At 32.2% G+C, this 14,576-nt stretch overlaps 2 protein-coding genes across 8 annotated transcripts in view; both read left to right on the forward strand.

Moving 5' to 3' along the window:
• Positions 1-10,612, forward strand: part of LOC127063243 (mannosyl-oligosaccharide 1,2-alpha-mannosidase IA-like) — an 84,517-nt gene extending 73,905 nt beyond the window's left edge. For all 5 annotated transcript variants that reach the window (XM_050992718.1, XM_050992722.1, XM_050992721.1 and 2 more), the window contains 6 exons: positions 1,326-1,505; positions 2,806-3,019; positions 5,156-5,380; positions 5,509-5,714; positions 6,022-6,216; positions 7,346-10,612. In XM_050992718.1, the coding sequence (XP_050848675.1) occupies positions 1,326-1,505; positions 2,806-3,019; positions 5,156-5,380; positions 5,509-5,714; positions 6,022-6,216; positions 7,346-7,468 (1,143 nt within the window). In that variant the 3' untranslated portion in view covers positions 7,469-10,612. The remainder of the gene's footprint in view (positions 1-1,325; positions 1,506-2,805; positions 3,020-5,155; positions 5,381-5,508; positions 5,715-6,021; positions 6,217-7,345) is intronic.
• A 2,745-nt stretch (positions 10,613-13,357) lies between these two features.
• The window catches only part of LOC127063237 (xaa-Pro aminopeptidase ApepP), a 33,749-nt gene continuing 32,530 nt past the window's right edge, over positions 13,358-14,576 (forward strand). For 2 of the 3 annotated variants that reach the window (XM_050992695.1, XM_050992697.1), the window contains exon 1: positions 13,363-14,519. In XM_050992695.1, the coding sequence (XP_050848652.1) occupies positions 14,514-14,519 (6 nt within the window). In that variant the 5' untranslated portion in view covers positions 13,363-14,513. Of the gene's footprint in view, positions 14,520-14,576 lie in introns of all 3 variants that reach the window. The other variant, XM_050992694.1, reaches the window with a different exon arrangement.

The following is a 14,576-nucleotide window of genomic DNA, read 5'->3' on the forward strand; positions in this document are numbered from 1 at the left end:
GGGAGAGCCCGTCGTAAAACAATGCGCTGTAAACGCATACTTAACGAAGAGAATACCGAAGGAGAGAGAAGATAGAAAAGGATGGAAATATAGATAGATGGATAGACTGGAAAATAGATATAGTTATATAGATAGAAAGATATATAGATAGATAGAATAAGAGAAGGAATTTATTGTAGCCGTAAAGCAAACGTTTTATTAAACTCGTATTACATTACTCCTATTACATATATAAAATTATAGTTAGTTTATAAATTAACGTGATACTTAATATAATTAATACACATGTATATATATATATATATAGCGGTAATTATAATAATATTAATAATATTAATAAGAATAATAAGAATAATAATATATAAAAATCAAGAAAAGAAAATTCTCTTATTAAAGTTATGGAGGAAATAAAATTGAGATAAGGTATAATAATAATGTTATGTAATAATAATGATAATCGTAAGACGAATCAGTAATGTACAAAAGAAAAAGAAACAAGTAAAAAAGGAAGATGGATATAAATAATAGTTCTTTAAAAGTAAAAATTTAAAGAAAAAAAAAAACAAATAAAAAAGAACGGGGACATAACAAAATAATAAACGATATTTGAACACGATTAGTAACATAGGCGTGATACTTTCGACGAAAGCATGCTATTAACGTGATTGCAAGACCACAAAGAGCAGACCGCTTCTTCGTCAGTTTGCTGAGCGTGCCAACTAGCGAACCGATAAAGTTTTCTTTCGAGAATGAACCTAATCGATCTCTTTTTATTTCTTTTTTCTATTTTTTTTTAACTATTTTTTTTCTTAGAAATTACATCCCTTCTCTTTCTTTCTCTCTTTTTCTTTCTTCTTAAAAAACTTCGAGTCGATCATCGTTTTACCGATTCAAAGTCACTTTTAAGCTATTCTTAGCGTTTAACTTTCAATTAAATTTTTCATCAAAGAAAATCGATAATTAATTAATAAAGTCAAGCCATAGCAAAATTATTTATCGATCGACAAGCTCCTTTAAATTTTTGTTTCTGTTCTCTCTCTCTCTCTCTTTTTTATTATTATTTCTATTTGAAAATTCGTTGTAATTGCAGGATACATTTCATGGCAATGTTCTTTTATTATTATTATTATTATTAACTTTTCTTTTTTATGTGAAAATTCGATGTAGCTGCAAGTGCATTCACATGAGAATGTTCAATCGTTACAGATTAACATTTAATATTTTTAAATTTATTTCTTTTTTCCATTTTCTTCCTTTTTTTTTTATTATCATTATTATTACTATTTCCAATCTAATATATGTATATGTCCTCTTTTTTTTTCCAGAATTCAGAGATATCGCTATTCGAGACGAACATTCGTTTTATGGGAAGTCTTTTGGCTTGTTACGCTCTCACGGGAGACGTAATGTTCCGGGATAAGGCGGCCCAACTCGGTGAACGGATGTTACCAGCCTTCCAAACGGAAACCGGAATTCCTCATTCCCTCATCAACCTCCACACCGGTGTAAGTAACGCTTTTCGTTGGTATCCACCGCGAGACCCTGCCAAATCTGCCGCGTAATTTTCTTTACCCGTCACGTCCCCATGGTAAATTTACACCATAATTCGCATTATCTATTCTTTTTGTTGTTGATTCATTTCCCTTTTTTTCCTTTTTCTTCTTCTTCTTCGTCGTTTTCTTCTTCTTCTTCTTCTTTTTTTTCTTCCAACTCACGGTTATCTACATTGCAAATGAATTACTCGTTAGCTTTTGTATAGATAATTGAATAAAAAAACGCACAGATTGTGATGATAAGTTCGTTTAAATAATAATAATTACTATTGTAAGGAATATAATAAATTGTCAATATTAATATATTTCGATAAATTACTCTAATTTAAAAATATTAATATATTTAAAAATGAAATAACAAGAAATGCAATAAAAATAATTTTAATAATAATAATAATAATGATAATAATATATAGCAATAATTTATTATAATCGTTTTATATTTACAAATTTATATTAAAGTAAATTATCATTATTATCATTACCATTATTAGTATTATTATTGCTAAATATAAAAGTTTGAGAAATACATCAAAATTGATTCGTTTTGCTCAAACGAGGAAAGATGATAAAAAAAACCGAGCCGTTATAAAATCGGGTTAACTTAATTGATAAATCAGAGAACGCCTGGGTAATCTCGTTTCGGTGAGGACAAAAGAACTCTCTTCCCTCTCTCTCTCTCTCCCTCTCTTTTTCTTCCTCTTCTCCTTCTTTTTCCCTTCTTTATGCGTAGCGCGCACGCTCGAGGTTTAGAATCGCAAAAAATCTTGGTGAGTCCGCGAAAGGTTCCTCCCTGAACATCAACACGACCGGTACTATTGGTCTTACTTGTTTTTTTTTTCTTACCTGCTACGGGCAGTTTAATTGAAACGATTTTCGTCGAGTCACGTCCTCTGAAGTGCCGGCTCGCGATTAATATGCAAATTCTTAATTAGAACGGATAATGATGATGCCGAAAGGGATGAGGGAAAGTCGAAAGGAAAGGGTTGCAAAAGTAACTGTTGGTAAAATCGATCCCTTTTTTACCACCTTCATGTTTTCCTACTTTCAGGGGTTGCTTCGTTGATTTTCCCTGATTCTAATTACTTTTTTATCGTTGTCGTTGTTGTTTCTTTCTCCTCTTTCTTTTTTGTTCTTATTATCATTTTTCTTATCAGGTTTTCGAGTCATTTTTGTATTGTCAGTTTTTTGTATCATCGTTCGATTATCTCGTATAATTTGTTATGTACATACAGTTGTATTTATTTTATAGGCCAGCAAGAATTATGGTTGGGCAAGTAGCGGATGCAGTATTTTGTCAGAGATCGGTACGATGCATTTGGAATTCACTTACCTGAGTGACATTACCGGGAATCCCGTCTTCAAGAGCAAAGTCGAGAACGTGAGGAAGGTGCTGAAGAATCTTGAAAAGCCGAAGGGTCTCTATCCAAATTACATTCACCCGAGAACTGGAAAATGGGGTCAACGTAAGTCCGCTTTCAAAAACTCTACGAGATAGTCCTCTCGTGTGTGTGTGTGTATGTGTATTTGTATGTGCACGTGTGAATATCTTATTTCCTCTTTTTTACGATCCTTTTTGTTTCCCTCTTTTTTCTCTCTCTCATTTTTGTAGACGCGATTGAAATTTTTTTTTTTTGTAATTTCTTTTTTTTCGATCTTTTCGATCGTCCAACGAACGTCCGTGAAAAAATTTTAATAAAAATCTTTTTTCTTTTTTCTTTTTCTTTCTCTCTTTTTCTTTTTTCCTTTCAACTATTCACGGTTAGTTCTCAAATATTACGCCATTTCGACGAAGTTGAATATCGCATTTATCAAAAGCAACCACCCTCGTATGCCACTCCCCACCCCTTGTTCTTTTTCATCCCTTCTCTTCGAGCAGTAAGAATTCCTATTTTTCTTTCTACTTTGGTAACATCGTACGTTGCCTTTCTCAACTATTTCCGCAAACTAACATAGATCATTCTTAAAAGACTTTCTTTTCTTTTTTTTTCCTTTCTTTCTTTCTTTTTTTTTCTTTTTTTTCTTTTCTTCGTAGAAGACATTTGCGGCTAGAGGTATGCGGGTACATGGCGCGAACCACCTCTTCGATTTCTCTTTCGAACGACGACGTGATTTTATTAACGACTCTTTAATGATTCCCACGGAAAATTATTTCTCGATAAGAAAACGAAGTTTGATCCTTTCTTATCGCAACATATTTTCACGATCGTTTTATGTGGAAACAATTAAAACAAAAGGGAAAAATCTTTTTTTTTCCTCGCATTTATTTATTTTTTTTTCTCTTGTATCTTCTTTTTCTTTTATTTTCCTTTCTGTTTTTTTTTCTTCTTTGGAAAATTCAAAATACGTCGCAACATTCGCGCGAAAAAAAGTTTACTTGCAAGGTAAAAGGAATGGAAACGTCTTTTGCGGTTAGCAAAGTTGTACTCGACTTTGGCGTTTTTCCAAACCAATGTACATTTTTCACCAACCATGCTTTCTCAGAATTTCATTTCAATTCGTTACTCGACCACTCGAAAACTACTACGAATATGTTAAAGTTTCTTCTTTCGTTCCGCCACGCATAACTCGTGAATGTTATTCGAGAAATATGATATTTAATGATGTAATTGATAGAAATCATTTTCAATCTTTGCTAAAAGTTCGAATCTCTGTCTCTCTCTTTCTCTCTCTCTCTCTCTCTCTCACTCACTCTCTTTTTAGCTCTCAAAAATTCATTCAAATCAAACGAATTTCGAAAGGAGTACAATATTTATAATGAATTTTATTTTTTATAAATTCGATGAGATTTTATATAAAATCATTCATGAAACTTCTATTCTATCGTTTTTCTAACAAGAATAATATTTTCTTCTTTTTTTATTTCCTATTTCAATCAATAATAAATATATATTACAATAGTATATTGTTAGTCGTTTTTTAATTATATCGGACTATTCTCAAACGTGAGATTCGATTTTGGTAATTATTCAATCATGTTCAAGTCATTAATTAATAATATATAATCCATTCAATTGATTGTAATATGGTTTTATGTATCAATCACATTCATGTATTCCTACATATACATATATTGACTGTAAATTATTGTCCTGGCTTTATATATAAATTAATTTTTTCATCGGAACAACGAAAAGAAAAATTCATAAAAATCAGATTAAAAAAATAAATAAATACTAGTCTTTGATTATAACTTGTTTCGTTAATCGATCCGTTCTATAACGAATTCTCGGTCATATGGATACTAAAAAAAAAAAAAAGAAAAAAAATAAAGTTAGAGGGTTCTGTTGAACTACCCATAGCCGTTGATGGAGAATATAAAAAGTAATGTTATGGGTACTTCTATAAATGCAAATTTCGATCACTCGTAAGTACGTACGAGTAAGAGAGGACATGGTTTTCTCTGAAAATGGTGCTTTCTATAAAACGATTCAAATGGTTTGAACATCAAATCTCGTATGATTCATTCATGATATATCTGATATCTTTTTAAAAAGAATTAAATATATATATATATATATATATATATATATATATATCGCTTGTAATAAAAACGGACAAAATTTTTCTGTACCGTTAAAATTCGTTCGATATAATTTCAGATCACATGTCACTCGGAGGATTAGGTGACAGTTTCTACGAGTATCTGTTAAAGGCTTGGATCCAATCGGGAAAGGAGGACAGAGAAGCACGTGAAATGTATGACGAAGCAATTGCAGCTATCAGCGAGCACATGATCAAGACGTCACCCGGTAAACTCCTCTATGTATCGGATTTGAAGTATGACAGGCCTGAACACAAAATGGGTCACTTAGCTTGTTTCGCTGGTGAGTCGCATTTTATTTCTTTTTTCTTATTATTTGTTTGTTTGTTTTTTTTTCTTATATATATATATATATATATATATATATATATATAATTTTAACAATGTTATGATGATCTATGTACACGACAGGTGGTATGTTCGCATTGGGTGCGAGAACCTTAGAAAACGAAGTGTCGGATAAATACATGAGCATAGCCGCAGGCTTGACCAACACCTGTCACGAGTCCTACGACAGAAGTGTGACTAAACTCGGTCCGGAAGCTTTTCATTTTATCGAAGGAAACGAGGCGAGAAGTTTGAAAACTGGCGAAAAATATTATATCCTTCGACCTGAGGTGAGTGCATTTCTTTGATAAAATAAATAAAAAGAAAGAAATAAATAATAACAATAATAAACAACAAATAAAATCAAGCTTTCGATTGAATTTTTTTTATCGATCTCGTTCGTTGTGTTTCGAGAAAACGAAGGTGTAAAACTGCGGAACTTTCGTTCGAACTTTTGTAAACCTGTAAACACCTCACACGTGTTGTTGTCGACAAACATTGGAATAAAATATTCCTCCTTCTCTTCTTCCTCCTTTCCTCCTCTTTCTCCTCTTCCTCCCGACCCCATTACATCCCTTGCTTCTTTCCTCTTTTCAGACGTTCGAGTCGTATTTCGTGATGTGGCGGCTTACAAAGGATCCGAAATATCGCGAATGGGGCTGGGAAGCCGTCCAAGCACTGGAAAAACATTGTCGAGTCCCAGGAGGATTCACGGGACTCCACAATGTTTACTTAGCCAACTCACCGAAGGATGACGTTCAACAGAGTTACTTCTTCGCCGAAACGCTCAAGGTACTCAAAAAAAAAAAAATTAAAAACTCGACTTTTACATACTGTTTAAAAAACAAGATTCAAATTAAATACTTTAAGATCATTGTTATTTACGATCCCTCGACTCTTGACGAATATCTCGTTGAAATTTTCTTTTTTTTTTTTACTTTTTCTTTCATTCATTTTTGTTTTGTCTTCTTTTTTCTTTCTTCTTTTTTTCCGACGCTCTCAACTCTCGAAAGAAGAATACGTAATATTTCTAATCTTAACGCCACGTTAATTATTTCTTTTTACGTGAAACGTTTTTAAAAGAGGGATCTTGCGACGTAATCTTTACGATATTGCTCTTTCTCTTTTTTCCTTCTCTATCTTATTCGATGTTGATTATTTAAAATCGTAGAAATTTTTTATAGACCGATCTTTTCGGCCCGATTGAATGATATCTCGATTAAAAATTCCTCCTGTCGGTTTTACGATCGAGATAGTACGAGGCTAAGGAAGAAATTTGGTGAAAGAAAAATTGCCAAGAAGAGCGAGAGAGAGAAAGAGAGATATTCGTGCCAATGGTGGCCACTTTTATCCCTACTACCTCGTTAAAGATTAAGGGCCGATATAAAGACGAAGTTTTTTCTTTTTTTTTCTCTTCTTTCTCGGTTTTTTTTTTCTTTTTCTTTTTTTTTATTATTTCTTTCCTTTCTTATAGACATTTCCGAAGCCGGCTGCCGGTAAAAGCCAACTATAATCGGTAACAGCTGAAGGTGACGTTCGTAAAAGCCCTCCTATAATATATATAATGTATAATGTATATAGGTATATATAGTTTATACGTCACACTCGATCGGCCAAGATAACTCTTAAAGAACTTTCTTCCCAATACTTTTAATTTAATAGAACGAAATTGCTCTCTTCGTATCAAGTGCTCTTTAAATTCGTTTGGAAGAGTAAAATAAAAAAGTAGAAAAAAATATAATTTCATTTTCATTAAAATACGGTCCATATCGATTCATTACAGTCTATACACACACACACACACACACACACACACACACACACACACACATATGTATATATCTTTGTAATGATTCGTTGGTTATTACTTCTTTATAATTTATTTTTATTTTTATTTTTATATGTTTTTTATTTGTTACAGTACCTCTACCTTTTATTCAGTGACGACGATCTCATTAATCTGAACGATTGGGTGTTCAACTCCGAGGCTCACGTGCTTCCAATCAGAGGAAACCCTCTCTATCGCCCAGCTCCCTCCATGTAAACTAGAATCTCAACTTCATTCGAAGATGACGTACCGCGATCGATGATTCATTCTGCAGTGAAATATAAAATGCAGAAGAGAAAGAAAAGATAAAAAAAGGAACGAGAAACTTGATTCTACAATGGAAGAGTTCATCTTTACGTTTTCGAGATGAAAATTATCATGTGATCGGTCGCAGCTTACAACGAGAGGAGTAGAGAAGTGCGAATTACACACACACACACACACACACGATATTATTCAATATATATATATATATACATATATATATACACATATATATATACATACATATATATATATATAAATTAACAAATATTTTAGCTAAATGAAAGGACGAAAGCAAACAGAGAGAAAAAGAAAGAAAGAGAGAAAGAAAGAAAGTGAGAGAGAGAGAGAGAGAAATCAATATGTACGTATGCGTGTGACAAAGCTAGAGAGAAAAAAAATTAAGAACAAAGCGAACGTTATTTAAAAAATTCACGTTTGTAAATAGCGTAAAGAACATGTGCAAGTGAGAGAGTGAGAGAGTGAGAGAGAGAGAGAATGGTAGGATAATTATCGAAAGAAAGAGACAAACGGACAGACAGACAGACAGACAGACAGACACGTGTTTCATTCCTGTCTCTTTAACAATCCAGAAAAGATGAAAAAAAATGGCGAATTGAACCGATCACGTGTCTTTATAACAAAATACTGCTACTATTTACTATTAACGAAAATTCGCGATTAACTTGAAATATTCGAATAGATAGACGACATCGCGAATAGCTTATACATACGTATGTACATACATATCTGTGTACTTTCAGTGTGTTTTACCGCGCGCGTAAAAAAAAAAGAAAAAAAGAAGAAAAATTAAAAAATAGAAAGAAGAAAAATAAAAAATAAAAAGTCGAATTATTTTTTTCAAATATCATTGAACTATTCGAATATTTAAAGTGAGAATTATCGATATCGTCTAAAAGAATAAATCGATTTTGATCGGATATGATCATCTTCTTCTAATTGGTTCAAATTATTGAACATATAATAATAGATATGTAATATCAAACGCAAGTGGCTAATCGAACGATCGGTAATCAATGACGAGTTCATCAATCACTTGTTTTTCCTTCCAAGGACGACAGTGAATGAATCTAATAATTTTAAAAAAACTTAGAAGACAACCGAGAAAAGAAAAAAAAAAGAAAGAAAGAAGAAAAAAGAGTAAATGAAAAGAAGAAGAAGAAAAAGAAAAAAATACCCGTCAGCCAATCAAAACTAGATAGCACTTCGTACGTTTTTCTATCATTGGAAATCACGTTTTTTAATCTCCGTTTGATAATAATAATAATAGTAATAATAATATTAATAATAATATTAATAATAATAATAATAATAACGACGATGATAATAATAATGATAATATCCGAATCAACAAAGTCATCTCGTCATACCTCATATCCTCTCTAGTGAGGTTCTCTCCTCTCCATTTTTCTAAGGACTCTGCTGTGTGAGTGCCGTGCTAACTTTCTTCTCTTTTTACCTCTATTTTCTTTGTTTTTTTTTTTTTTGGTTCTTTTCTATAAAATCAAGCCAAGTGAGAAAGAAAGAAATAAATAGATAGATAGAGAGAGAGAGAAAGAGAGAATATTTGTGCGTGTCTGTGTTGTGTTTGCTTTAAAGTGCGAGTGAGAAATCTAACATGAAGTTGAATAAAACAATTAAAAACGAAATGAAACACCTAAAAGGAAAAAAAGAAAAAAAAATGATAAACAAAACAAATCGTAGCCCTTTAAAGATAATAGCGACAAATAGTGTTGCCTGTAATAAAAATATAGGTGTGTATATAAAGATTTAAAGGAAGGAAGGAAGGAAAGAAATTAAGAAAAAGAAAAAAGAAAAAAGAAAGTCATATTCTGTACTGGAATGTTATTAGTTTAATCGATCGTAGGTAAATTGCGCTATTTGTTATGTATAGTATTTGCAACGAAAGAAATATTCGAGGGGAGGTTGAGGGGTAGCAGTGGAAGTGAGACGGAGAAAGCGTACGTTGAAGCTAACTATATAAGAATAATTATTAACATCATCTAGGAAATATTATAAACAAATATCGTCGAGTATATCGATCTTTTAATCGATCTTTAAAAAAGATTGATATTAGATTATATACTCGAATGTTTTAGTTTTCATTTTCTTTTTTTTTTTCTTCTTCTTTTATCCTTTTTTTTCTTAGCTTCACGACGTGTCTTCACCAACTTGGAATACGTGTGACGACGACGACGACGACGACAAGAATGAAAGGGAAAAAAAAGAAATAAAAAGAAAAAGAGATAAATATTCTTATGATTGAAACTTCGATACAATCAATTAAAACGGCCGGAAAGTTACTTAATGTACACACACACGCGGATTATAACTAGTAGCTTTTTACACTGGGATGACGTTTGAAAAAAAAAAAAAATAATAAAAAAATCTAAACTTTTCAAACGTCATCTCAGAACGATTGACGCCGGATACATACTCACGCGCATACTCACACACAAAAAAAGAAGATACTCATTTGCTATGCATGAAAGGACGAAATAAAAGATAAATAAATAAATAATTAAAGAAAATAAATAAATAAATAAATAGAAAGAAAACAAGAAAGAAAGAAACGCAGACGACTGAAAAAGAAAAGAGAAATTGGAAGAGGATATAGAAAAAAAAAGAAATAGAAGAAAAAGAAGAAGAAGTGGAAGGAAGTGAAAATGAAAAAAAAAGAAAGAAAATAAATGATAAAAGTATCATTAGATGACGTAAGCGAGATCTTTGGAAGCAAGACGAGGTGAAGTTACCTCGCTGCCCGTAGATAAAGAGAGACTAATATTTCTAATAAAATCTCATTTATCATTTTTATTACATCGGTCGTCGTGCTTCCAAATGATTCGTTTTCCAAATAAATAAATGAATTAAGAAAAGAAAAGAAAAAAAATGCAAGAGAAAGGAAAAGAAAGGACAAAGAAGCGAATGCCGTCAATTTTAAAAAGTCCTGATGCTGTATGTATGTACGTGCGTATGTGTGTCTTATGTAACAATAGTCGTAAATGACGTTAGCGGCTAATAAATGATAAGAGAGAGAGAGAGAGAGAGAGAGAGAGAGAGAGAGAGAGAGAGAGAGAGAGAGAGAGCAAGAAGGAGAAAAAAGAAAAAGGATTACGTTAAAACGACGATAGTAATAACGATTAGCCTATACATACCACCTGTGAATAGATATTTAATAATTTATTGTTAACTAGAGTATTTTTTCGTTTGTTCTTTTTTTTTCTTTTTTTTTCTTCTTTTTTTTTTTTTTTTTTTTATTATTGAGAAGGATTTCATTAAACACGGGGTTTTGGGTACAATAATCATTTTCTTATGCCGAAAGAAAATACAAAAAAAAAAGAAAAGAAAGAAGAAGTGTTTCATACGTTGCGCTCAACTATAGCCGCGAAATAATTTTTTCAGGCATTTGAATTGGCATTGAGAATCATCGTGAGATTCATTGAGATTTTTGAAACTCTGCTTTGATTCTCGGCTATTCTTTTCGAGCGTTGAGCGATCAAATCGCCAATTGTAAAATCGTACGTTACATGTATATTTATATATATAAATAAATACACATACACCTTACGCGTAACATACATTATATATTTATATATATTTATATAATATATATATATGTATATATAAATATATATATATATATATATATATTTAACGTTGAAAAGAAACACAATATTGTAAAAGAACTTTCGTCAAACGGGAAAGAGCTATATACTTGTAAATATGACATTACAAACGTACACAACTCGATTTACCGAAAATGAAAAGGGGGTTTTACTTTATCAGCTTTATGTGATTATTACTTGATCAGTGAAATAAATAAATAAGTATTGATAATAATCTTATGGTATTAAATCATAAAACCGAACCATCATTTATATATATATATATATATATATATATATATATATATGTATGTATGTATGTATATATATCATCGTTTGTAACAACTACGTTGGATTGTAAGTATAAAAGATATTTATATACAGCGGGTGAAATTAAAAATTTCTAAGTGAATGAAATTGTAAAACTACAAACTGAGCTTATGACATGAATTAAAAAAGAAAAGAAAATTATTCTAAAAGATAATGAGAAAAGGGATATCAAATTGATATTTGAAATCACTTGGGAATTTTGATCCAACCTGTAAAAAATCAAGAATACATATATTCATATATAAGCGTACCTATACGCTTCGTCGTCGTCATCATAATCATCATCATCATCAGGTAAATATACAAGTATGACCTTTCTATAAATGCATGTTGTTAGTATACGCTAGAGTGGACGTAATAGAGCGAAGTAATTAATACCGGTCTGGTTCAATATTGATAGAGAAACTCATGGAAAGTCCAGAGCCAAAGAGTAAAATCCCTGAGGCCACTTCTCGTTCAAAATCGTTCCGGTGAGTCTGTCGTTAGTAAATCCCATAGCAACTAGAGAGAGAGAGAGAGAGAGAGAGAGAGAGAGAGTATGTTTATTCTGCTTCTATAAAATAAATCTTGCCAACGTCATCGTATTTTCTTGATGAAATCATAATAAATATCAATTTATCATCGGTTTTAATCTTCTTTTTTTCTTTTTCTGTCTTTACATAAAATGATTGAACGGAATTCGTTAACGAAAAAGAGGGAGAGAAACGAAAAGTAGAAAAAAAATTTAACGAATTTCATATTTCGATCAGTCATAGAGAAACCTTATCTAATATTTGTTCAACGAAACTTTCGTTGATTTTAACTAGAATACGTTGAGTATTATTTTACACAGGGAGATAACTTTCATGCATACGAAGAGAATTATGGCGGTCCCGAAAGGATCCAAGTAAATCCAGCAGAACGAATAATACTTTCCGTCTCGCTAACGAGCGATTAGAGTATAACTCACAATAGGATTTAATCGAGTAATGCGACGCGAAACGGAGTACGAGGTTAATTACTAACGGCTCGCCGAGCGATTGGCATCATCGTTTATGGCTTTCGAAGCTAGCAGTTATCTCTTTGATTCGAACATACACCGAATCCTCCTAATGGTCCTGCCATTAGGAATGGGTTAATGACCAATTGCAGAAAGGATTGTCCTCTGTGTTTGACACAATATACATACACATGTAAAGATATATACATACGTATATATAAATATATATATATATATATATATATATATATATGTACTTGTATTATTATAGAATAATAGACATAGAATAATCATTGTTATCGTGTTACTCGTATTCGATCGAAGGTGCAGCACTTTACGTGTACAAAAGACATCAAAATCAAATTAGTACTTCGTAATACGTAATTTCATTGCATTAATATCGAGATTCTTATTGATTTTTATTGAAAGATTTATTGGCCATACTAATCGAATTATCTCCAAAAGAGATTTCCATGAGAATCTAATTAGAAAAGTGTTCTATTAGCGTTAAGATAATTTGGATGATAACGCAGAAAGATAACTGGCATGTTGTAGATTCTAATAATAAAACGTATTAATAAAAGTCTGTACGCTCTCCCCTCGAGGTCATATACAATGTTATCAGGAATTAGCACTGTTAGCTTCGACAAGGACGTCGACAAGAATTGATAAAAAAACTGTCGTCGTGTTCTTGGAAAAAGAAGAAAGAAAGGGAGAAAAAGGAAGCGAAAAAACTGTACCTGATTTTCGATCAAACGACTTTTATGTCAATCTTTTTATTCTCTCTATATTTATCTCTCTCTCTCTCTCTCTCTCTCTCTCTCTCTCTCTCTCTTTCTCTCCCTCTCTCTTCTCTCTCTCTTTCCCTCTTTCCTTCTTCCTCATTTATTCCTCTTGTCAAAGGAATTGATTAATGGACCGAACCGATTTCCAGCAGGAGTACACGAAGTCTGTTTTTCCTCTCCCTCTCACACACACACACACATATTCTTCTTATACCTCTCGAAGCAACGATATCGTTTATACCGTCACGATTTTGGTTCTCTAGCACTCTAAGTTCGTATGTATGTATGTACAAAAATATCAACGATCCTCCTCCGTGAACGCGAAGAGGACACGAGAAAAGAGAGGGTAAAATCGTCGGAGGAGTTTTACTGGCTTGGGACGGTAGAGGAAAAGAGAAAGATTACGAGTAGGTGGAAGAGGATGAGGATGAGGATGATGATGAGGAGGAAGAGGAGGAGGGGAAAGCAGCAGCACTCTTCTCTCTGTCCTCGCGCTTGAGAGAACGAACGAATAGAGGCAGGCAGTCGTTATACTCGGGTCTTTCGTGACAGGCTAACTTTTCGGATATGTCCGATATTACATATATATGTATCGTGTTTAATCAAATATAATATATAATTATTTATAATAGATAATTAATTGCTTCTTAAATTTCGTCATGGTGAAAGATAATCATAAAAAGTATCGTTCGGATCTAACTTCGGTAATAAGTTAAAAGGAAAGAAAAGAAATTAGTAGAAATTTAATAGTTTTCTCATATTATTAATATTTGTATATTTAATAAAGAGAAAGAGAGAGAGAGAGAGAGAGAAGAGGTAATCTCTATTTTGTGAAGAATACAAATGTCAAAGGTGAAAAGAATACGATAATCAAGAGTTTACATTATTCGTTTGCTCGAATCGATCTACTAAAACATCTCTTTGGTAAACGTGAGGATTTCAACCCTTATAAAAAAGTGAAAGATAAAAGCAAGAGGGAAAGTATATTTAAAAAGGAAAGAAGAGCAGGAGTGGATATAGCGTATATAAAAAGAATAGGATTTTCATTTGGAAAGGTCGAGGTAAATATTGACACCTGCTGACACAGCTGGTCGGACTTTTGTGTCCAGGTATAAAGTAAACGAAGGGTAGAAAAAAGGTGACAGTATACAACGAGCCACGTGCCGATCGAACAGGATCATTCGACCTCCCCCACCAGCTACGACATCAACGTCAACCTTCGACCAACAAAGTTTACGTCTACGGTCGAATCATTACTATCTCGGACCTGTGTTATCATGACGGTGTTTTGTCTAATTATTATTAGTGATTATATTAAGTGAATCTTTCTTCTTTCGCTT

This window comes from Vespula vulgaris, chromosome 4 (assembly GCF_905475345.1).
Source record: "Vespula vulgaris chromosome 4, iyVesVulg1.1, whole genome shotgun sequence".
In the NCBI taxonomy this organism is placed as follows: Eukaryota; Metazoa; Arthropoda; class Insecta; order Hymenoptera; family Vespidae; genus Vespula; species Vespula vulgaris.